The 25,652-nt window shown below is 46.6% G+C and overlaps 1 protein-coding gene across 1 annotated transcript in view; it reads right to left on the reverse strand.

Annotated features, from left to right (window-relative positions):
* Window positions 1–879: 879 nt before the first annotated feature.
* The window catches only part of LOC122939169 (NXPE family member 3-like), a 61,488-nt gene continuing 36,715 nt past the window's right edge, over window positions 880–25,652 (reverse strand). The window contains exons 3-6 of the mRNA XM_044295172.1: window positions 16,452–16,672; window positions 8,188–8,258; window positions 7,901–8,107; window positions 880–1,415 (exon numbers count right to left, since the gene is read on the reverse strand). Coding sequence (XP_044151107.1) covers window positions 880–1,415; window positions 7,901–8,107; window positions 8,188–8,258; window positions 16,452–16,672 — 1,035 coding nt within the window. The remainder of the gene's footprint in view (window positions 1,416–7,900; window positions 8,108–8,187; window positions 8,259–16,451; window positions 16,673–25,652) is intronic.

A 25,652-nucleotide genomic window follows, 5' to 3' on the forward strand; every position in this document is an offset into this window, starting at 1 on the left:
GATTTATATTACAGCATATAAATGTGGTTACACAGTAATAAACAATATAAGGAGTTGATGACTTTGCATGGGGGAAATCTTATCACAATAGAGGATAATATATAAATCTGCTGGCTGGTTGACAGGAGGAGATGCCCTGGTAGGAGGTACTGGTTCTAACTGAAGAACCCCATTGGTGCACGCAGACTTATAGTATCTTCAGGCAATGCTCGATGGGAAAAAAGTATGTATATTCGCTCGTCAGTAAAACTTGAGATTCCTTCTAAGGTGAGAGACCCAAATGAAGACAGCTGTTTTGGTTGGTGTTCTGTACTCTCTGCTGATCAGGTACAATAACTAAGAAACAGCTGTCTAAAGGTCTACAGGTTGCTCTTCATGAGTCTTGGAATATAAATTTGTGACAGATTTTAACAATTTTCACAAGGATTGATGTAACGTTACAACTTCTAAGATCCCTAAAATGGCACATAACCTTCTCATAGTCAGTACTGATCGATGGTGTCAGAATTCGACTTGTGCTCACTTAGTTACATATATCCGTTTTAGTACTCGATCCTTTCCTTCTTCCAAGAGATAACACACCAACAGAAGTGTATTCCAGCAGCTTTATCCTCTCTCCCCATAGACTGATGACCATATACGCTCATCTAGCCAAGGGTGTATGGGGAGTCAAGAGCATTCAGCTAATGGCTGCACCTTTATTAAGAGCAGTAAGTGTTTTTTTCTATGTCTAACCCATCAGTTTCTTTCTTTACACCACAACATACTGTACAGAACAGCTGGGTGATGTCTCTTTCAGGCATAGTGAAGGTGGAGGTTTTGGTCCTATGTTCTAGCAATGATGATGAGGATTCCTGTTACAATCTTGTTTGTGCCAACCTATTCTGGACAAATATAGGAGAGCATCGAGTCCACCATATTCTTGATTATGATTTTCTGAGGGTGAATGTCTTTGGGCAGGTAATGGCAGGAGGTCATCTGCCAGGCATCTATTAATGCAACTGGAAGTCCTGAGAAGACGGCCCTCATTAGGGTGTCCAGCTGGAAGGACAGCCAGTCACTTCCATGTTCATAGAGGAAGCCGGTGTTCCCGGATTTGATGATGACCTTGGTCTGGGGGCTTCGCTTCAATAACCGGACAACAGCATTACGGATATTTCTTATCCTCTGCAAATAAAATTTTACCGGGAATGAGGCAAAGTGCGCCATGCAGTTTATGACAATCACCAGGTCATTGTCCCCCCCTCCAATGTTATCCAGCTCATTGGCGATGTAGTGCAGCTCCTGTAAACGCATGCGAAGCATGGTAAGTGGCCTCTGGTGTACTCGCCATTGTACTAGATAGCCATGATCAGTATCCGAGGCCAGCAGGACTCCAGGGTCATAGCTGACATTACGGTCCACCTTCTGTAGAGCTGCCAAAACAAAACTCACTGTTATATCACACATAGGTGACATCATTCCATATACAGTTTAAGAGGATGTACTCAAACCACAACATATCTCCTATGTACAGAGACATACAATAAACATCAGTAGCCCTGATTGAGATAGCAAGTACACACCTAGGCTACCTTCATCAGTCCTATACACTGGAACTACCATCTAGGTGATGTCTGCAAGTTATTGTCTTTGCTGCCAGGTGCAGACATTGGTACGATTGTGTCCCAAGTTTTTAGGAATGCCAAATGGTGACGTGGCCTCATAAGTTTTGTGTGTGTCACGGTGCTCCTACCTGGATACTGTCACTCACCAGGGTTATGCTCCATAGCAATAAAGGGGAGAGTTGTACTTGTTGGAGAATAATCCGAGTCCAGACTTTAAACAGTTCAACAGCTTTACTTGAATAAACTTGCATCCAGACAATATTTGGTATTTCTCTTGGCTCCAGCAGGTTTTGGGGGTAAACTGGCAGGCAAACTTGGATACCTTGCTTTCTCTGGCTCTGTTGTGCTAAACTCTGGCTTTGGTCTGGTAGCTAGACTTTCTAACCATTCTTGTACCTTTGAGTGGAGTGCTTTTGGCCATTGACCCCTCGTAATATCCTGTCTATAAATTGTAAAGGTGCTCTATGAGCTGCTTCCCTTTGGAGACCCCTGCTGAAGTAGGTGGGGGGGAGGGGGGCATTCCTCTCACTGTGCCATGTCTTTTATCTTTCCAACTCCACTCTAGACTGACTGTAGCTTCCTAGAACTCTTCCCTTGGTAGGAAGCAGGACTAGCCGACTTATGCCCAACAGGGGAGGGGGGGGGGGAATGGTGTGTCCCATTCTATCTAAAGATCTGTTTCTGCCAGATACACCTGCTGGTGAACCATGCACGTTAATTTATTCGAACGTACTATCCTATTGTGCGCCCCTTTCTCTCTCGCTCACCACCCCACTTGTGGTTCGAGTGGAGGTTAGAGAAGTCCCCTTCTACAACAGTTTTGAAGAAAGGCAGGGACATAACAAAGTCACTTCAATACAGTTTATTGCTTGTTCCAGCAACTCACAGTTCAGTTCAGCCGGATCGCAGCGGGGACAAGCAGTCAGTTCATGTCATCCACAATAAAGTCCTGCAGTCTTGGGGCTCCTTCACAAGCGTCCACAGGCCAGTGTTTGCTTAACATGATCTGCAGCCTCTCACACAACAGACACCCCCTGCCTCATGCTGCTGACTTTTAAACACAATCGTGGACATGGGCCACGTATAAACACCGGAGTGGATCGTGGGGAGTAAGCACCCACCCAGCAATTTGCTTACTACAAGTAAAATCTAGGCCCGGATTAGTTGTTACCAGCTATACTAGGTAACACCAATGTCCACTATCTATCTTAGTGGACACTCTAGATTCCGGCTTCCATTCCACCGAGGTGGCACGGCTCAGGTGCTCCACAGCAAATCACAATATGTATCTCCTTAATAGGTTTCCTGCACCATTCTGGGAGATGCATACCATCCTTCATATATGAGGCCTGTCACTGCCTCACATCTTGTAGAAGGCCTGCACAAAATATTTTTTTTTTTTTTTTTTACAAATGTCACTAAACTGTAAATTAACATAGAAGAGGACAGTATACTGTATATATACTACAGAGGACAGTATACTGTATATATACTACAGAGGACAGTACACTGTATATACACTACAGAGGACAGTATACTGTATATATACTACAGAGGACAGTATACATATACTACAGAGGAAAGTATACTGTATAAATATACTACAGAGGTCAATATACTGTATATATACTACAGAGGACAGTATACAGTATAAATATACTACAGAGGAAAGTATACTGTATAAATATACTACAGAGGTCAGTATACTGTATATATACTACAGAGGACAGTATACTGTATAAATATACTACAGAGGTCAGTATACTGTATATATACTACAGAGGACAGTATACTGCATATATACTACAGAGGACAGTATACTGTATATATACACACTACAGAGGACAGTATACTGTATATATATACTACAGAGGACAGTATACTGTATATATACTACAGAGCACAGTATACTGTATATATATACTACAGAGGTCAGTATACTGTATATATACTACAGAGGACAGTATACTGTATAAATATACTACAGAGGAAAGTATACTGTATATATACTACAGAGGACAGTATATACACTACAGAGGACAGTATACTGTATGTATACTACAGAGGTCTGTATACTGTATATATATAAATACTACAGAGGACAGTATACTGTATATATACTACAGAGGACAGTGTACAGAATATATACTACAGAGGACAGTGTACTGTATATATATGTACTACAGAGGTCTGTATACTGTATATATATATACTACAGAGGAACGTATACTGTATAAATATACTACAGAGGTCTGTATACTGTATATATATATATACTACAGAGGACAGTGTACTGTATATATATATACTACAGAGGACAGTGTACTGAATATATACTACAGAGGACAGTATACTGTATATATACTACAGAGGACAGTATACTGTATAAATATACTACAGAGGACAGTATACTGTATGTATATATATATATATATACACTACAGAGGACAGTATACTGTATAAATATACTACAGAGGTCAGTATACTGTATATATACTACAGAGGAGAGTTTACCGTATATATATATATGTATACTACAGAGGACAGTATACTGTGTATATTTTTATAAATATATATATACAGTACAGACCAAAAGTTTGGACGCACCTTTTCATTCAAAGAGTTTTCTTTATTTTCATGACTATGAAAATTGTAGCTTCAAACTGAAGGCATCAAAACTATGAATTATCACATGTGGAATTATACACATAACAAACAAGTGTGAAACAACTGAAAATATGTCATATTCTAGGTTCTTCAAAGTAGCCACCTTTTGCTTTGATTACTGCTTTGCACACTCTTGGCATTCTCTTGATGAGCTTCAAGAGGTAGTCACCTGCAATGGTTTTCACTTCACAGGTGTGCCCTGTCAGGTTTAATAAGTGGGATTTCTTGCCTTTTAAATGGGGTTGGGACCATCAGTTGCGTCGTGGAGAAGTCAGGTGGATACACAGCTGATAGTCCTACTGAATAGACTGTTAGAATTTGTATTATGGCAAGAAAAAAGCAGCTAAGTAAAGAAAAATGAGTGGCCATCGTTACTTTAAGAAATGAAGGTCAGTCAGTCCGAAAAATTGGGAAAACTTTGAAAGTGTCCCCAAGTGCAGTCACAAAAACCATCAAGCGCTACAAAGAAACTGGCTCACATGCAGACCGCCCCAGGAAAGAAAGACCAAGAGTCACCTCTGCTGTGGAGGATAAGTTCATCCGAGTCACCAGCCTCAGAAATCGCAGGTTAACAGCAGCTCAGATTACAGACCAGGTCAATGCCACCCAGAGTTCTAGCAGCAGACACATCTCTAGAACAACTGCTAAGAGGAGACTGTGTGAATCAGGCCTTCATGGTAGAATATCTGCTAGAAAACCACTGCTAAGGACAGGCAACAAGCAGAAGAGACTTGTTTGGGCTAAAGAACACAAGGAATGGACATTAGACCAGTGGAAATCTGTGCTTTGGTCTGATGAGCCCACATTTGAGATCTTTGGTTCCAACCACCGTGTCTTTGTGCGAAGCAGAAAAGGTGAACGGATGGACTCTACATGCCTGGTTCCCACCGTGAAGCATGGAGGAGGAGGTGTGATGGTGTGGGGGTGCTTTGCTGGTGACACTGTTGGGGATTTATTCAAAATTGAAGGCATACTGAACCAGCATGGCTACCACAGCATCTTGCAGCGGCATGCTATTCCATCCGGTTTGCGTTTAGTTGGACCATCATTTATTTTTCAACAGGACAATTACCCCAAATACACCTCCAGGCTGTGTAAGGGCTATTTGACCATGAAGGAGAGTGATGGGGTGCTGTGCCAGATGACCTGGCCTCCACAGTCACCGGACCTGAACCCAATCGAGATGGTTTGGGGTGAGCTGGACTGCAGAGTGAAGGCAAAAGGGCCAACAAGTGCTAAGCATCTCTGGGAACTCCTTCAAGACTGTTGGAAGACCATTTCAGGTGACTACCTCTTGAAGCTCATCAAGAGAATGCCAAGAGTGTGCAAAGCAGTAATCAAAGCAAAAGGTGGCTACTTTGAAGAACCTAGAATATGACATATTTTCAGTTGTTTCACACTTTTTTTGTTATGTATATAATTCCACATGTGCTAATTCATAGTTTTGATGCCTTCAGTGTGAATCTACAAATAAAGAAAACTCTTTGAATGAGAAGGTGTGTCCAAACTTTTAGTCTGTACTGTATATATATATATATATATATATATATATATATGTAATACAGAGAACATTATACTGTATGCATATACTACAGAGGACAGTATACTGTATATACTACAGAGGACAGTATACTGCATATATATATATATATATATATATATATATATATATATATATACTACAGAGGAAGGTATACTGTATATAAATACTACAGAGGAGAGTATACTGTTTTTATATATATATATATATATATATATACACACTACAGAGGACAGTATACTGTATACATATACTACAGAGGACCCTATACTGTATATATACACTACAGGGTACAGTATACTGTATATATACTACAGAGGACAGTATACTATATATACACTACAGAGGACAGTATACTGTATATATATTACATAGGACAGTATACTGTATAAATATATATATATATATATATATATATACATATATATACTACAGAGGACAGTATACTTTATATATATATATATATATATATATATATATATATACACATATATACTACAGAGGACAGTATACTTTATATATATATATATATATATATATATATATATATACACATATATACTACAGAGGACACTATACTGTATATATACACTACAGGGTACAGTATACTGTAAATATATTACAGAGGACAGTATGCTGTGTGTGTGTATATATATATATACTACAGAGGACAGTATACTGTATATATATTACATAGGACAGTATACTGTATAAATATATATATATATATATATACATATATATATACTACAGAGGACACTATACTGTATATATATATATATATATATATATATACTACAGAGGACAGTATACTGTATATATATTACATAGGACAGTATACTGTATAAATATATATATATATATATGTATATACATTTATATACTACAGAGGACAGTATACTGTATATATACTACAAAGGACAGTATACTGTATATATACTACAGAGGACAGTATACTGTATATATACTACAGAGGACAGTATACTGCTACACAGGGATCTTGATAAATTGAAGGCTTGGGCAGAAAAGTGACAGATGAGGTTTAACAATGACATGTGTAAGGTTATGCACATGGGAAGGAATAATGCAAGTCACCCGTACATACTAAATGGTAAAACACTGGGTAATACTGACATGGAAAAAGACCTAGGAATTTTGGTGAACCGCAAACTAAGCAGTAGAAACCAGTGTCAGGCAGCTGCTGCCAAGGCCAATAAGATAAAGGGTTGCATCAAAAGGGGCATAGATGCCCGTGATAAGAACATAGTCCTACCACTTTACACATCACTAGTCAGACCACACATGGAGTGCTGTGTACAGTTCTGGGCTCCTGTGAACAAGGCAGACATAGCAGAGCTGGATTAGGTCCAGAGGAGGGCAACTAAAGTAATAACTGGAATGGGGCAACTACAGTATCCTGAAAGATTATCAAAATTAGGGTTATTCACTTTAGAAAAATGACGACTGAGGGGAGATCTAATTACTATGTATAAATATATCAGGGGTCAGTACAGAGATCACTCCCATCATCTATTTATTCCTAGGACTGTGACGAGGGGACATCCTCTGCGTCTGGAGGAAAGAAGGTTTGTACACAAACATAGAAGAGGATTCTTTACGGTAAGAGCAGTGAGACTATGGACTCTATACGGTAAGAGCGGTGAGACTATGGACTCTTTACTGTAAGAGCAGTGAGACTATGGACTCTGTACTGTAAGAGCAGTGAGACTATGGACTCTTTACTGTAAGAGCAGTGAGACTATGGAACTCTCTGCCTGAGGAGGTGGTGATGGTGAGTACAATAAAGGAATTCAGGAGGGGCCTGGATGTATTTCTGGAGTGTAATAATATTACAGGCTATAGCTACTAGAGAGGGGTCGTTGATCCAGGGAGTTATTCTCATTGCTTGATTGGAGTCGGGAAGGATTTTTTTCCACTAAATTGAGGAAAATTGGCTTCTACCTCACAGGGTTTACTTTGCCTTTCTCTGGATCAACTTGCAGGACAGCAGGCTGAACTGGATGGACAAAGGGCTTTTTTCAGCCTTATATACTATGTTACTATGTTACCCGTTCCAGTAACTCACATGGGATGAACTTCACAAGGTAGAACCACCATTGATGAAGAGTTGAATCTCCAAACATGTAGACAACCTTTCCCTTCAGACAGGCGGTGACGTTGGATGGAGAAGTGAAGCGTCTGTTCCTGCACACACGAGACTGCCACACGTCCTGATAATAATATCCTGAGGGGTCCGGAATGGGGAGTCCAGGTCTACAAACACTTTTATCCCCTGCAACAATATTGTGCAATGACTATTCATGGTACCAGAAGTAATACATCCACGATTGACCACCTCCCGAATGTTCTCACCTGTACTGGAGGTCTGGGGAAGGATGGTGATTTTTCTCAGAGTTGATGAAATTGTCTGATCAGTGACCGATCTGTGAGGACACAAGATATAGACTGGGATCTGGTGGTTCTTAACTTCAGACATTATGTTTATTGGTATCCCTATGGAGATTCATACAATCCAGTATGTTATACCTACTCATAGTTCTTGATTGGTAGTACTAGTAGAACATTCTAGCCTATGACCTGCTGTGTTTCCACAGATGTGCATCTAAATTACTTGAGAAAGTTGTCAGATGGTCCTAGTGCTAACTACAAGTACAAAACAATCCAACTGACTGATGATTCTTCTGGGACCAGTCTTTAATGATGCCTAGTAGGATAGAGTAGTAGGATAGTGATGAGTGGCAGAGGAAATATTCGAATTTGCAATATTTTGCGAATATTTAGAAGAATATTTGTCATACAGTTGTAAGAAAAAGTTTGTGAACCCTTTGGAATGATATGGATTTCTGCACAAATTGGTCATAAAATGTGATCTGATCTTCATCTAAGTCACAACAATAGACAATCACAGTCTGCTTAACTAATAACACACAAAGAGTTAAATGTTACCATGTTTTTATTGAACACACTGTCATGGTCTTACCTTCTTGCTGTTCTCCTTCGTTTGACATGTGCTGGCGGCCATCTTGGTTTCTGGGTTTCTTGTAGCCTCCCACCCTGCGGCTTCTCCTTCCCACTGGGAGGAGCTGGATGCCTAGCTCATATATATAGGAGGTCTGTGGCTTCAGTTCCTTGCTTGGTCCTCCTGTGTTCACATGCTTCTAAGACTGCTGCTGCTTCTGGTTCCTGATCCTGGCTTCGTCTGACTACCCTGCTGGTTCCTGATCCAGGCTTCGTCTGACTACCCTGCTGGTTCCTGATCCAGGCTTCGTCTGACTACCCTTCTGGTTCCTGACCTCTGGCTTCGCAAGACCCTGTTTCGGTTTAGCCATCCGTTTGGACTTTTGCTTACAGCTTGATTTTCAATAAAGCCTTCTTATTTCCACTTATCTCTTGTTGTACGTCTGGTTCATGGTTCCATGACATTAGGACCAAGCCATGAATTCTGACGGTACAGGGCCATCCTCGCTACCTACGCTGGTTGCCAGACTTGATCAGCAGGATCACCTGTTGGGTCGGTTCGCTGTGGCGTTGCAAACCCTGCTTGAACGCACGGCTCATTTAGCTTCCGTTGCCGATGGGTCGGTTGTCGCTCCTGGGCCCGCTCCTACTGCCGCTCCGGTTGTTGCGCCAGAGTCTACCCCGACACCAGTTGCTGCGCCTGCGGTGTTTCGGGGTATGACCGGTTCTGCCCCCCTTCCACAGCGCTTTGGGGGAGAGCCAACTCAGTGCCGAGGTTTCCTTAACCAGGTGGGCATTTATTTCGAGTTGCTGCCACATGCCTTTCCTACTGAGAGATCAAAGGTGGGCTTCTTGATCTCGCTGCTCTCGGACAAGGCCTTGGCCTGGGCCAGCCCTTTATGGGAGAACAACAATCCGGTGGTTGCCGAGTTTTCCGGTTTTGTTGCTTCTCTTCGGAAGGTATTCGATGTGCCGGCTCGTGCTGCCTCTGCTGCGAAGCTCCTTATGTCCATCAGACAGGGTTCACGATCCGTAGCTGAATACGCCATTGAGTTTTGTACCCTGGCAGCAGAGGTGGGCTGGAATAATGAGGCTCTGGTCGCTGCTTTCTCTCATGGTCTCTCGGATGCCTTGAAGGATGAGGTTGCAGCTAAGGACCTACCAGTGGAGCTCGAGTCTCTTATTTCTTTCCTGATTTTGATTGACACCAGACTCAGGGAGAGACCTTCCTTTAAGGAGAGCCTGCGGAGGTCTTCTAACAGATTGGCGCCTACGTTTGCTGTCCCACCCGTGCCTCCCTCTCCTCTCACGCCTCCTGGGGATGACTTGTCTGGGGGTGAACCCATGCAGCTGGGGTTTGCTCGCCTGTCCGAGGGGGAGAGGGCACTCCGGAGACGCGAGGGCCGATGCATGTACTGTGGTCTCGGTGGGCATTTTCGGTTGGCATGCCCGAACCGTCCGGGAAACGCTCGCACCTGAGATCCTGTCGGGGGCAGATCTTGGGTGGAGTCTCCTCGTCCCCGGTTTCCCGTGTTGACAAACCACTGATTACTGTTGTCCTCTCCTGGGTCGGGGGCTCGGTGACGACCCAGGCGTTGGTGGACTCTGGTGCTGGTGGTTTGTTCATTGATAGTGTGTTCGCTGCCGCCAATTCCATTCCTCTGCAGCCTCGAGGTTCCCCACTGGCTCTTGAGGCGATAGACGGCAGACCCCTTCTGCCGCCACACGTGACTCATGAGACCCTTCCAGTGGGGATGGCCATTGGTGCCGTTCACAGAGAGTCGGTCTGTCTCCAGGTTATTTCGTCTCCACACTACTCGGTGGTCTTGGGGTACCCCTGGCTCCAGAAGCATAATCCGACTTTTGATTGGAGATCGGCCGAGATCCTCTCGTGGTCACCGCAGTGTGGGGCTAGTTGCATCCATGGGTCTGTCAAGTTGCTGTGTACTTCCTCGGACTCTCTGTTGCCTCCTGAATACGAGGAGTACCGGGATGTATTCGATAAGGTGCGTGCGGTTGCCCTACCTCCGCACCGCCCATACGATTGTGCCATAGAGTTACAATCTGGTGCCGTTCCTCCTCGTGGCAAAGTCTATCCACTGTCGGTAGCGGAGAATGAGGCCATGGAGGAGTACGTGAGGGAGGCGCTTTCACGCGGACACATTCGCAAATCCTCGTCCCCGGCAGGGGCTGGATTTTTCTTTGTGAAAAAGAAGGGCGGTGAGTTGAGGCCTTGCATCGATTACAGGGGTCTCAATCGCATCACGTTCAAGAACGCTTACCCGATACCCTTGATTTCCGAGCTGTTCGATCGCCTCAAAGGGGCCACGGTCTTTACCAAACTCGACCTGAGGGCGGCATATAACCTGGTAAGGATCAAGGCGGGCGATGAGTGGAAGATCGCGTTTAACACCAGGACCGGTCATTATGAATCCTTGGTTATGCCCTTTGGGTTGTGCAATGCGCCCGCAGTCTTCCAGGAATTCATCAACGATGTTTTCCGTGACCTGTTGCAGCAGTGTGTGGTGGTCTATTTGGATGACATCTTGGTACATTCTGAATCCATGGAGGCCCACATTTCGGATGTCAGACGAGTGTTGCAACGGTTACGAGAGAACAAGCTGTTCGGTAAGCTTGAGAAATGCGAATTTCACCGATCCCAGGTAACCTTCTTAGGTTACATCATTTCCGCTGAGGGGTTCTCCATGGATCCTGAGAAGGTTTCGGCTGTCTTACAGTGGCCCCAGCCCAGTGGTCTTCGTGCCCTGCAGCGCTTTTTGGGCTTCGCCAATTATTATCGGAAGTTCATCAGGGACTTTTCCATGCTAGCCAAGCCTCTCACGGATCTGACCAGGAAGGGCAGTAATCCCCAGGTCTGGCCGCTCGAGGCCATCCGAGCTTTTGAGGCTCTAAAGTCCGCCTTTGTGTCGGCTCCGATTCTGTCGCATCCCAACCCTGGGTTGCCTTTTGTCCTCGAGGTGGACGCGTCTGAGACGGGAGTAGGCGCCCTTCTGTCTCAGCGTAGAACACCAGAGGGTCCTCTGCTTCCTTGTGGGTTTTACTCCCGGAAACTGTCTTCCGCGGAGTGCAACTATCAGATTGGTGACAGGGAGTTATTGGCCATCGTGCAGGCCCTCAAAGAATGGAGGCACTTGCTCGAGGGCTCGGTGGTTCCGGTTCTCATCCTGACGGACCACAAGAATCTGACCTACCTCTCTGAGGCCAAGAGATTGACACCACGTCAGGCCAGATGGGCTCTGTTCTTGTCATGTTTTAATTACGTGGTCTCCTACCTACCCGGTTCCAAGAACATCAGAGCGGATGCCTTATCACGGCAGTACTCCGAGCTGTCCGGGGAGGAGTCGATTCCGACTTCGGTCATACCTCCGAATCAGATCCTGGCCGCCATTCGCACCAGCCTGACCTCTCCCCTGGGTGAGCAGATTTTGGCGGCTCAATCTGGTGCTCCCAACGGCAGATGTTTTGTGCCTGAGGAGTTGCGCACTCGGTTGTTGCGAACCTACCAAAACTCCAAGGCCGCGGGGCATCCTGGAAAGAATCAGCTGTCATGGGCTGTTTCACGTCTGTTCTGGTGGCCTTCTCTACGTTCCGACATCGCCGCATATGTAGCGGCATGCTCCGTTTGTGCCCAGAGTAAATCCCCTCGGCACCGTCCGTTGGGCCTTTTGCAACCCATAGCCACCGGGGAGCGTCCATGGTCACACCTGGGGATGGATTTCATTGTGGACCTCCCTGCATCCCGAGGCAATACGGTCATTCTCATGATTGTGGATCGGTTTTCCAAAATGTGCCACTGTGTTCCTCTCAAGAAGTTACCCTCTGCACGAGAGTTGGCCACGATTTTTGCCAGGGAGGTCTTCCGGTTGCACGGTTTGCCCAAGGAGATTGTGTCGGATCGGGGGAGTCAGTTTGTGTCCAGGTTCTGGCGCTCCTTTTGCTCCCAGTTGGGGATTCATCTCTCTTTCTCCTCGGCCTACCACCCTCAGTCCAATGGGGCCGCAGAACGATCCAATCAAGCCTTGGAGCAATTCCTTCGTTGCTATGTCTCCGATCACCAAGACAATTGGGTTGACCTCCTGCCTTGGGCTGAGTTTGCCAGGAACACGGCGGTGAACTCTTCCTCTGGGACGTCTCCCTTCATGGCCAATTATGGGCTCCAACCTGCCGTGTTACCGGAGGTATTCTCTCCCCAGTATATTCCGGCTGTGGAGGATCACCTTTCCGTCCTACGCGCTTCTTGGGTACAGATCCAGAGGTCCCTTGAGGTCTCTGCGCAGCGCCAGAGACTCCAGGCTGATCGCAGACGAGCGCCCGCTCCTTCCTACCAGGTCGGAGACCGCGTATGGTTGTCCACCCGCAACCTCAACCTTCGAGTGCCCACTCCCAAGCTGGCGCCTCGCTTTGTTGGTCCCTTCCGAGTGCTTCGCAGGGTAAACCCGGTAGCCTATGCCCTTGCGCTTCCTCCTGGCATGCGGATCTCCAACGTGTTTCTTGTCTCCCTGTTGAAGCCACTAGTGTGTAATCGTTTCACTTCCTCGGTTCCTCGGCCTCGTCCGGTCCAAGTGGGCAATCGTGAGGAGTATGAGGTGAGCAATATCCTGGACTCACGCCTGGTCCGCGGTTGGGTGCAGTTTTTGGTTCATTGGCGTGGTTATGGTCCAGAGGAGCGTTCCTGGGTTCCCTCCGCAGATGTCCATGCTCCTGCCTTGCTCCGAGCCTTCCACGCACGCTTCCCTCAGAAACCGTTCTTTACTCCGCGGAGGAGGGGCCCTTGAGGGGGAGGTACTGTCATGGTCTTACCTTCTTGCTGTTCTCCTTCGTTTGACATGTGCTGGCGGCCATCTTGGTTTCTGGGTTTCTTGTAGCCTCCCACCCTGCGGCTTCTCCTTCCCACTGGTAGGAGCTGGATGCCTAGCTCATATATATAGGAGGTCTGTGGCTTCAGTTCCTTGCTTGGTCCTCCTGTGTTCACATGCTTCTAAGACTGCTGCTGCTTCTGGTTCCTGATCCTGGCTTCGTCTGACTACCCTGCTGGTTCCTGATCCAGGCTTCGTCTGACTACCCTGCTGGTTCCTGATCCAGGATTCGTCTGACTACCCTTCTGGTTCCTGACCTCTGGCTTCGCAAGACCCTGTTTCGGTTTAGCCATCCGTTTGGACTTTTGCCTCACAGCTTGATTTTCAATAAAGCCTTCTTATTTCCACTTATCTCTTGTTGTACGTCTGGTTCATGGTTCCATGACACACACCATGTAAACATTCACAGTGCAGGTGGAAAAAGAGCTAATTGGAGTGAGGTGTCAGCCAACTGGCGTCCAATCAATGAGATGAGATTGGAGGTGTTGGTTACAGCTGCCCTGCCCTATAAAAATAACACACACCAGTTCTGGGTTTGCTTTTCACAAGACGCATTGCCTGATGTGAATGATGCCTCACACAAAAAAGCTCTCAGAAAACCTACAATTTTGAATAGTTGACTTGCATAGCTGGAAAGGGTTACTGCTACTCTCCCTAGGAGTGGCCGTCCTGTAAAGATGACTGCAAGAGCACAGCGCAGACTGCTCAATGAGGTGAAGAAGAATCATAGAGTGTCAGCTAAAGACTTACAAAAGTCTCTGGCATATGCTAACATCCCTGTCAGCGAATATATGATACGTAAACAAGAATGGATTTCATGGGAGGACACCACAGAGGAAGCCACTGCTGTCCAAAAAAAAAACATTGCTGCACGTTTACAGTTTGCACAAGAGCACCTGGATGTTCCACAGCAGCACTGGCAAAATATTCTGTGGACAGATGAAACCAAAGTGTCCACACCAACATCAAAATCTCATCCCAACTGTGAAGTATGGTGGTGGGGGCCTCATGGTTTGGGGCTGCTTTGCTGCGTCAGGGCCTGGACGGATTGCTATCATCGAAGAAAAAATGAATTCCCAAGTTTATCAAGACATTTTGCAGGAGAACTTAAGGCCATCTGTCCACCAGCTGAAGCTCAACAAAAGATGAATGTTGCAACAGGACAACGATCCAAAGCATAGAAGTAAATCAACAACAGAATGGCTTAAACAGAAGAAAATCCGCCTTCTGGAGCGGCCCAGTCAGAGCCCTGACCTCAACCCGATTGAGATGCTGTGGCCTGACCTCAAGAAAGCGATTCACACCAGACATCCCAGGAATATTGCTGAACTGAAACAGTTCTGTAAAGAGGAATGGCCAAGAATTACTCCTGACCGTTGTGCACGTCTGATCTGTAACTGCAGGAAACGTTTGGTGGAAGTTATTGCTGCCAAAGGAGGTTCAACCAGTTATTAAATTCAAGGGTTCACATACTTTTTCCACCTGCACTGTGAATGGTTACATGGAGTGTTCAATAAAAACATGGAAACATTTAACTCTTTGTGTGTTATTAGGTTAAGCCGACTGTGATTGTCTATTGTTGTGACTTAGATGAAGATCAGATCACATTTTATGACCAATTTGTGCAGAAATTCATATCATTCCAAAGGGTTCACATACTTTTTCTTGCAACTGTATATTCACAAATTTAATAATTTGCAATTTTATTCTTGGTTGCGAAAATCGTCAATTTAATATTTAAGTAATGCGCGCGAAAAACAGGTGTTGGTCACTTATGCTACATTTTTCAAGCTGGTATAAGTTTCCTGAGACTGGAGAACATGGTCGGCACGGCAGAATATTACAATAGCTTTATATGCAGGTAGAGTGCTCCAATATATTTGCGCTTGCGAATTTTCGGCAATTAATAATGTGCATATTTTTTCGCAATATGTGCAACTTGTGACATCACAGTACCATGTCTGTAGCAGGTCTGTATAGACAGCAGGACCTATCAGCTACACTACTATATCACTATCTAACCTGCACTGACTATCTCCCACTAACTATCTGTAGTATATATATAAGCTAACTAACTATCTAATGTAATGCGTGGAAAGCACAGAGCTCAGCAATGACACTGCTCTCTCTCTCCGAATTTTAAATAAACTGTAGAAAATGGCTGCTGGGGAGGTTCTTATATAGTAAGGGGCAGACAACTTTCCTATTGGTTGCTAGGGATGTTGCTAAGCTCCGACAGAGACATTGCTGCCTTCTCATTGGCCCAAAAGCAAGAATCAGGGAGAGATCATGGGTTCAGATGGAAAAAAAAATAGAATATTTGTAAATACAAATATATAGCACTGTATTCTAAATCTTTGCGAATTCTCGAAGTTGCAATATTCGCAATTAATATTTGTGCCCAGCACTAATGCCTACGTATAATAGTGAGGACCAGTGAGCAATCAGATGGTCCTAGTGCTAACTACAAGTACAAAACAATCCAACTGAATGATGATTCTTTTGGGACCAGTCGTGCAGGATGTCTTCAATGATGCCTACCTATAAGAGTGAAGACTAGTGAGCAATCCCAAAGAAGTCAACTGATCTGGGTAACCTTTATCATCTCCTTCCCCAATAAATGCTGCTTGCACATCTACATTCAGCATAAACTAATACCCACCATATTCCCTATGTAAAGATGGGACTTATGAGAAGGTTTGAGTTGGGGCGACCATTGGGCACAACACATAGAAACCTGACAGGATGTAATGTCTGATGTTCATTCTGACTTGTACTCACTTTTGTAGAAATTGCTGCTCGGTGGCATTGAGTATTGGGTAGCTACCACCTGCTGAATGCTCCTGGTAGGCACTGCAGGGAAAGCCCTTTGGCCGGTTGCAGAACCACTCCTCTCTGGATTGTACGTCACGGTATGTACACATGTCAGGTCCTGGAGGCTGCACATTACACTTCACCGTAGCGCTGCTTCCATTGTGGCTGTAATATCCATTGAAGTCAACCTGTTCAATATCAGTATTAATAAGTCAGAGCAACTGGAGTTCTTGTATTTTTTCTTGAACAGGTTTCACTAGTCATCTGAATGTCTTTCTCAATTAGAATGACTTGTACGAGAATTCTCCTGCATTAAATACTGTTGACTCATTCTTCAGTCATGCATGTAAGGGATTGATAGCATTTGCATGACTGAAGCTGTTAGGTGCAGTTAAACTGCCTGGGGAGAGGTGTTATATCTGCACTGTAAGTGGCTCTAGCTCAGGAAACCTCATGCATATAATTGAAACTGTCACTTTACCCTGTGTAAAGGACAGAAGGGAAGCGGGGAGAGCAAGGCATGGGCCGGGATAGGAAGAACTCCGATTTGTGATCCTCTTTTATGACTTCAGATAACTTTTCAGACTTTTTTCAGTCTTTTTTTTCCAAGAAAATAAGAATTCCCATTTATTCACCACTGTGCATATATATAATATACACTCACCTAAAAAATTATTAGGAACCCCATACTAATACGGTGTTGGACCCCCTTTTGCCTTTAGAACGGCCTTAATTCTATGTGGCATTTATTCTACAAGGTGCTGATAGCATCTTTAGAAATGTTGGCCCATATTGATAGGATAGCATCTTGCAGTTGATGGAGATTTGAGGGATGCACATCCAGGGCACGAAGCTCCCGTTCCACCACATCCCAAAGATGCTCTATTGGGTTGAGATCTGGTGACTGTGGGGCCATTTTAGTGCAGTGAACTCATTGTCATGTTCAAGAAACCAATTTGAAATGATTGGAGCTTTGTGACATGGTGCATTATCCTGCTGGAAGTAGCCATCAGAGGATGGGTACATGGTGGTCATGAAGGGATGGACATGGTTAGTAACAATGCTCAGGTAGCCCGTGGCATTTAAATGATGGCCATTTGGCACTAAGGGGCCTAAAGTGTGTCCAGAAAACATCCCTCACACCATTACACCACCACCACCAGCCTGCACAGTGGTAACAAGGCATGATGGATACATGTTCTCATTCTGTTTACGCCAAATTCGGACTCTACCATTTGAATGTCTCAACAGAAATCAAGACTCATCAGACCAGGCAATATTTTTCCAGTCTTCAACAGTCCAATTTTGGTGAGCTCGTGCAAATTGTAGCCTCTTTTTCCTATTTGTAGTGGAGATGAGTGGTACCCGGTGGGGTCTTCTGCTGTTGTAGCCCACCTTTCTTTCCCATTCTGACATTCAGTTTGGAGTTCAGGAGATTGTCTTGACCACGACCACAACCCTACATGCATTGAAGCAACTGCCATGTGATTGGTTGACTAGATAATCGCATTAATGAGAAATCTATCAGGTGTTCCCAATAATTATTTAGGTGAGTGTATAAACGGAAATATCAAGGAAAGCTATTCTGTGTTAAACCTCCTCAAAAAACAAGGGGCCACTCCCTACGCCCGGAGAAAAACAGATTCAGTCATAAGAGGTGAGAAGCTTTCTTTACAGTGAGGGCTGTGAATCTGGAGGAGAAGCAGGAGACGCTCACAGCAAATCCAGGAGATGCTTCAAAAAGGGTTTAGATGACTTTTTACTTCTAAATAACATTGAGGCTTCTGACAAGGCACAGAAATCGTCTTCTACACACCCTTTCCCTTTGACCCAACCCTCTTTGTAAAGAAGATAGACATTTGTTCATTGGATCAATATAATAGGATCACAGGTTGGACTTGATGGAGTTTGTCTTTTTCCATCCTTAACTCTGTGCACGTAATTTATTGACTCCGTGAGCCGAGCATTTATTAAAGTCCAAATCACAGCGTCAGAATCAGTTTATACAGTTTACATTGTCCAAGTCCTTGATGATAAAACGCACGGCTTGCTTCTCAATACCTATCAGTCTAGTCTTACTAAAGAACAATGGCGCCATAAATAATAGTTTTCTTTTACCACTGAATAAAGAGGGAGCGTGGAGAGAGGGGCGCGCTCAGGAGACTTCTCGTGACGGTTCAGATTGTCTTTTTTCCAGGATACAAGGAGAAAGAAGTTCAGCAGATTCTCATTTAAACACAACTGTGCAACTCACCCTTTGCGCCACTGATGTAATAGTACATCAGTCGCAGAGGCGTAACTAGAAATGACTGGGCCCTACAGCAAAAATTTTTACGAGGCCCCCCTCCCTTAGGGTCCATTCAGACGTCCGCAAGTGTTTTGCGGTCCACAAAATGCGGATCCACAAAACATGGATACCAGCCGTGTGCGTTCCGCATTTTGATAGTTCCCTAAGATAGAAATGCCTATTCTTGTCCGCAATTGCAGACAAGAATAGGACTCGTTCCATCTTATTTTGCGGGGGGCCTCGGAATGGAACTACGGATGCGGACAGCACACGGTGTGCTGTCCGCATTTTTTGCGGCTCTATTGAAATGAATGGGTTTGCACCTGTTCCGGACGTGTGAATGGACCCTTACTAAAACCTTTGAAAAAAACTATTTGTCTTTGTATCACAATTTTTTGACAGCTAAAACTTATTTTTTTGATTTCTGCCTAAAGAGCTGAAGCTTTTTTCAGGTGGATGAATTGTAGTTTTTATTGGTGCCCTGTTTGATTGAAAATAATTTCTATTTTTTAATAGTGAAGACGTTTGTGGACATGGCAATGCTTTCTTTCTATGTTTATTTACCTATATTTAAAACACTTTCCTCCCAACCTCTGCCCACTCCTTCCTCTGCCAGCCTCCTGTACTATAGCATGCGGTACATGGCAGCCTCCCCTCTCTGCCTCCGCTGCTCTGCCATGTACTAGTGCTTATTGGGGCACACATATGCATGCACCCGATGCCAGCCCAGAACCATCCTGGCATCACATTTGTGTATATGTAACTTAAAAGAGTGCCATAATAAGCACTAGTACATGGCATAACGGCAGACAGAGAGGGGAGGCTGCCACGTACCGCATGCTATAGTACAGTTGCCTGGCAGAGGAAGCGTGGGCAGAGGTTGTGATCTGGCTACCTGGCAGCTACATGCTGAAAGCTTCAGCATGCAGCCGCCAGGTGGCGATCCCAGCATCTGCCAGCCTCCTGCACTATAACAGAAGCAGATGCATGCATTATATCATATAGGAGGCTGGTGGGACTAGGATGGCAGCCTGTGGCAGCTACATGCTTCAGCCTGCCATGGCTGCACACTCAGAACTTTGCCTGCTGCTGTACCTGACCTTACCCACTCTCCCAGTCTGTGAACGTGACAGACTGGGAGAGGAGGAAAGGGTTAACTACTGCCCTCCTCTTTCCTCATGCCCAGAGAGGCCCCAGAACCATTGTGTACTAGTGCAGCAGGCAAGGGGGGGAGGGGAGGGGACAGGGGGGCCCAGGCACATACCTGAAAAAATGAGTGCTGTGCATGCTTGTGGTGCCTCCCTCCGCCCTCTGCCATGATGCGCTGCTTCTCCCAGCCTCCCCGCCCCTTGAGGAGGACTTCATTTGGTGGGCGGACTGCCGGAAGAGATGCATTTGCATAGTGCGCTGCCGACCTGTTCTCTGGCAGGTGTCAAGCTATGCGGGCAGAAGAGGCAGCGAGTCAGCAGATAATCATAGATGGAGGCGGGCCCTGTGTTAATGAATGGGGGTCTAGGATGGATGGGAGGGGTGGGCGGGCCCTGCCCCGGGCCCAGCCCCTATGTGACCGCACCAAATGTAAAGGGGAGGGGATTCGGAGGGGTTGTTTTCGGGGGTGGGGACGGATAGAAAATGTAAAATTATGTACACACAGTAAGTGTGTGTGTGTGTGAGACACTGCTCCTGGGCCCCGAAACAGCCGCTTCCCTGGTAGTTATGCCACTGATCAGCCGAGAGGTGAACAGAGCGGAGACATCGGCTGATAATTGCATATTCAAGTCCACAAGAGGAATAAAAATTACAGTGAAAAAAGTTGTAAATAAAAAAAGATAAACAATTAAAAAAAATAAACATTATTGCCATTACTACGTTTATTATTATATAAAAATGGAAAAAAAGTTAAATTACTGATTTGCCATTTTTGGTCACTCATATGTACCCCTAAACGGTGGTCGGAATAGTTCTGGGCAGCATGGTGGCTCAGTGTTCAGCACTGGTGACTTGCATTGCAGTGGTCCTAGGTTCAAGGACAACATCTGCATGGAGTTTGTATGTTCTCCCCGGGATCTCTGGTTTCCTACTACAATCCAAAGACAGACTGATAGAGACCTTAGATTGTGAGCTCCTGGGGACAGCGGGATGATAATGTCTGTAAAATGCTGTGGAATATGTCAGCGCAATAGAACTGAGTAAATAATGGTGATGCAAAGAATAGTTTTGGTTTTTATATGTTTAAAAGTATTAAAACAAAATAAAAATGATAAAAATTGTGTATCACCTGAATCCAACTGACCCGCAGAGTAAGGATATCATGTAATTGTTTCCTTATAATGAACACCATAAAGAGCAAAACCCGAAAAACCATGGTGGAAATGTTTTTTTTTTTTGCTTTTTTTACCAGATATATTTTTTCCAGTTTCCAAGATATGCCATTGAAAATACAACTTGCCCTTTTAAAATATAAAAATAAGGCTGTGTGAACAAAAACATAAAAAAGTTATTGTGTTTGGAAGGCGGCGAGTCAAAAATGAAAAGACAAACGTGGAAATTATCCTGGTCTTTAAAGGGATGAAAGGTTATAAATGTTACATTGTCCTGATCCTGTCCCTAATATTTATCGTAAAGTCCACTGATTGACCAGGTACAACAAAGCTCTGTCTATATACACCAGTACTGCCATCTTCTAAACACATTCAGTCAGTGCGATGATGGCATGGATCAGGGGTCGGCGTCAGCACCCGGCATACCCAGGCAAGGGCCGGGGCCCACTGCTTCTGGGGGGGCCCACTGCGCTGCTATGAGTTGATTGCTGGAGCTCAGGGGACCTGCAGTCATTTCATTCACTAACCGCAGCTCCAGGGGAGTAGCTATCGGGGTAGCCACTGCTTTGGGCCCTTAGGGCAGAAGAAGCCCGGGAGCAGTAGCAGGGCCACAGCATCAGACTGGAGCAAGGGAGTATCAACAGGATGCTCTACTGCTGTCCCCCTTACAAGCTCCTGTGCTGCCGAGCTTCAGACACGCCCCCTCTTCCCTCCAGCAGAGCAGCATCTTACCTTACCAGCTTCAGACACGCCCCCTCTTCACTCCAGCAGAGCAGCACCTTACCTTACCAGCTTCAGACACGCCCCCTCTTCACTCCAGCAGAGCAGCACCTTACCTTACCAGCTTCAGACACGCCCCCTCTTTCCTCCAGCAGAGCAGCACCTTACATTACCAGCTTCAGACACGCCCCCTCTTCTCTCCAGCAGAGCAGCACCTTACCTTACCAGCTTCAGACACGCCCCCTCCTAACTCCAGCAGAGCTGCACCTTACCTTACCAGCTTCAGACACGCCCCCTCCTAACTCCAGCAGAGCTGCACCTTACCTTACCAGCTTCAGACACGCCCCCTCTTCACTCCAGCAGAGCTGCACCTTACCTTACCAGCTTCAGACACGCCCCCTCTTCACTCCAGCAGAGCTGCACCTTACCTTACCAGCTTCAGACATGCCCCCTCCTAAATCCAGCAGAGCAGCACCTTACATTACCAGCTTCAGACACACCCCTCTTTCCTCCAGCAGAGCTGCACCTTAACTTGCCAGCTTCAGAAATGCCCCCTCGTAACTCCAGCAGAGCAGCACCTTACCTTACCAGCTTCAGACACGCCCCCTCTTTACTCCAGCAGAGCTGCACCTTACCTTACCAGCTTCAGACACGCCGCCTCTTCCCTCCAGCAGAGCAGCACCTTACCTTACCAGCTTCAGACACGCCCCCTCCTAACTCCAGCAGAGCAGCACCTTACCTTACCAGCTTCAGACACGCCCCCTCTTCATTCCAGCAGAGCAGCACCTTACATTACCAGCTTCAGACACGCCCCCTCTTCACTCCAGCAGAGCAGCACCCTATCTTACCAGCTTCAGACACGCCCCTCTTCCCTCCAGCAGAGCAGCACCTTACCTTACCAGCTTCATACTCGCGCCCTCTTCACTCCAGCAGAGCACCACCTTACCTTACCAGCTTTAGACACGCCCCCTCTTCACTCCAGCAGAGCAGCACCTTACCTCACCAGCTTCATACACGCCCCCTCTTCAATCCAGTAGAGCAGCACCTTTCCTTACCAGCTTCAGACATGCCCCCTCTTCACTCCAGCAGAGCAGTACCTTACGTTACCAGCTTCAGACACGCCCCCTATTCACTCCAGCAGAGCAGCATCTTACATTACCAGATTCAGACACGTCCCCTCTTCCCTCCAGCAGAGCAGCACCTTACCTCACCAGCTTCATACATGCCCCCTCTTCACTCCAGCAGAGCAGCACCTTACCATACCAGCTTCAGACATGCCCCCTCTTCACTCCAGCAGAGCAGCATCTTACATTACCAGATTCAGACACGTCCCCTCTTCCCTCCAGCAGAGCAGCACCTTACCTCACCAGCTTCATACATGCCCCCTCTTCACTCCAGCAGAGCAGCACCTTACCATACCAGCTTCAGACACGCCCCCTCTTCACTCCAGTAGAGCAGCACCTTACCTTACCAGCTTCAGACACGCCTCTTCTTTCCTCCAGCAGAGCAGCACCTTACATTACCAGCTTCAGACACGTCCCCTCTTCATTCCAGCAGAGCACTACCTTACCTTACAAGCTTCAGACACGCCCCCTCTTCCCTCCAGCAGAGCACCTTACCTTACCAGCTTCAGACACGCCCCCTCTTTCCTCCAGCAGAGCAGCACCTTACATTACCAGCTTCAGACACGCCCCCTCTTCTCTCCAGCAGAGCAGCACCTTACCTTACCAGCTTCAGACACGCCCCCTCCTAACTCCAGCAGAGCTGCACCTTACCTTACCAGCTTCAGACACGCCCCCTCCTAACTCCAGCAGAGCTGCACCTTACCTTACCAGCTTCAGACACGCCCCCTCTTCACTCCAGCAGAGCTGCACCTTACCTTACCAGCTTCAGACACGCCCCCTCTTCACTCCAGCAGAGCTGCACCTTACCTTACCAGCTTCAGACATGCCCCCTCCTAAATCCAGCAGAGCAGCACCTTACATTACCAGCTTCAGACACACCCCTCTTTCCTCCAGCAGAGCTGCACCTTAACTTGCCAGCTTCAGAAATGCCCCCTCGTAACTCCAGCAGAGCAGCACCTTACCTTACCAGCTTCAGACACGCCCCCTCTTTACTCCAGCAGAGCTGCACCTTACCTTACCAGCTTCAGACACGCCGCCTCTTCCCTCCAGCAGAGCAGCACCTTACCTTACCAGCTTCAGACACGCCCCCTCCTAACTCCAGCAGAGCAGCACCTTACCTTACCAGCTTCAGTCACGCCCCCTCTTCATTCCAGCAGAGCAGCACCTTACATTACCAGCTTCAGACACGCCCCCTCTTCACTCCAGCAGAGCAGCACCCTATCTTACCAGCTTCAGACACGCCCCTCTTCCCTCCAGCAGAGCAGCACCTTACCTTACCAGCTTCATACTCGCGCCCTCTTCACTCCAGCAGAGCACCACCTTACCTTACCAGCTTTAGACACGCCCCCTCTTCACTCCAGCAGAGCAGCACCTTACCTCACCAGCTTCATACACGCCCCCTCTTCAATCCAGTAGAGCAGCACCTTTCCTTACCAGCTTCAGACATGCCCCCTCTTCACTCCAGCAGAGCAGTACCTTACGTTACCAGCTTCAGACACGCCCCCTATTCACTCCAGCAGAGCAGCATCTTACATTACCAGATTCAGACACGTCCCCTCTTCCCTCCAGCAGAGCAGCACCTTACCTCACCAGCTTCATACATGCCCCCTCTTCACTCCAGCAGAGCAGCACCTTACCATACCAGCTTCAGACATGCCCCCTCTTCACTCCAGCAGAGCAGCATCTTACATTACCAGATTCAGACACGTCCCCTCTTCCCTCCAGCAGAGCAGCACCTTACCTCACCAGCTTCATACATGCCCCCTCTTCACTCCAGCAGAGCAGCACCTTACCATACCAGCTTCAGACACGCCCCCTCTTCACTCCAGAAGAGCAGCACCTTACCTTACCAGCTTCAGACACGCCTCTTCTTTCCTCCAGCAGAGCAGCACCTTACATTACCAGCTTCAGACACGTCCCCTCTTCATTCCAGCAGAGCACTACCTTACCTTACAAGCTTCAGACACGCCCCCTCTTCCCTCCAGCAGAGCACCTTACCTTACCAGATTCAGACATGTCCCCTCTTCATTCCAGCAGAGCACCACCTTACCTTACCAGCTTCAGACACGCCCCCTCTTCACTCCAGCAGAGCACCACCTTACCTTACCAGATTCAGACACGCCCCCTCTTCACTCCAGCAGAGCAGCACATTACCTTACCAGCTTCAGACATGCCCCCTCTTCACTCTAGCAGAGCAGCACCTTACATTACCAGCTTCAGACACGCCCCCTCTTCCCTCCAGCAGAGCAGCACCTTACCTTACCAGCTTCAGAAACGCCCCCTCTTCCCTCCAGCAGAGCAGCACCTTACCTTACCAGCTTCAGAAACGCCCCCTCTTCCCTCCAGCAGAGCAGCACCTTACATTACCAGCTTCAGACACACCCCCTCTTTCCTCCAGCAGAGCAGCACCTTACCTTACCAGCTTCAGACACACCCCCTCTTTCCTCCAGCAGAGCAGCACCTTACCTTACCAGCTTCTGACACGCCCCCTCTTTCCTCCAGCAGAGCAGCACCTTACCTTACCAGCTTTAGATACGCCCCCTCTTCCCTCCAGCAGAGCAGCACCTTACATTACCAGCTTCAGACACACCCCCTCTTTCCTCCAGCAGAGCAGCACCTTACCTTACCAGCTTCAGACACACCCCCTCTTTCCTCCAGCAGAGCAGCACCTTACCTTACCAGCTTCTGACACGCCCCCTCTTTCCTCCAGCAGAGC

Source organism: Bufo gargarizans, chromosome 5 (assembly GCF_014858855.1).
Source record: "Bufo gargarizans isolate SCDJY-AF-19 chromosome 5, ASM1485885v1, whole genome shotgun sequence".
In the NCBI taxonomy this organism is placed as follows: Eukaryota; Metazoa; Chordata; class Amphibia; order Anura; family Bufonidae; genus Bufo; species Bufo gargarizans.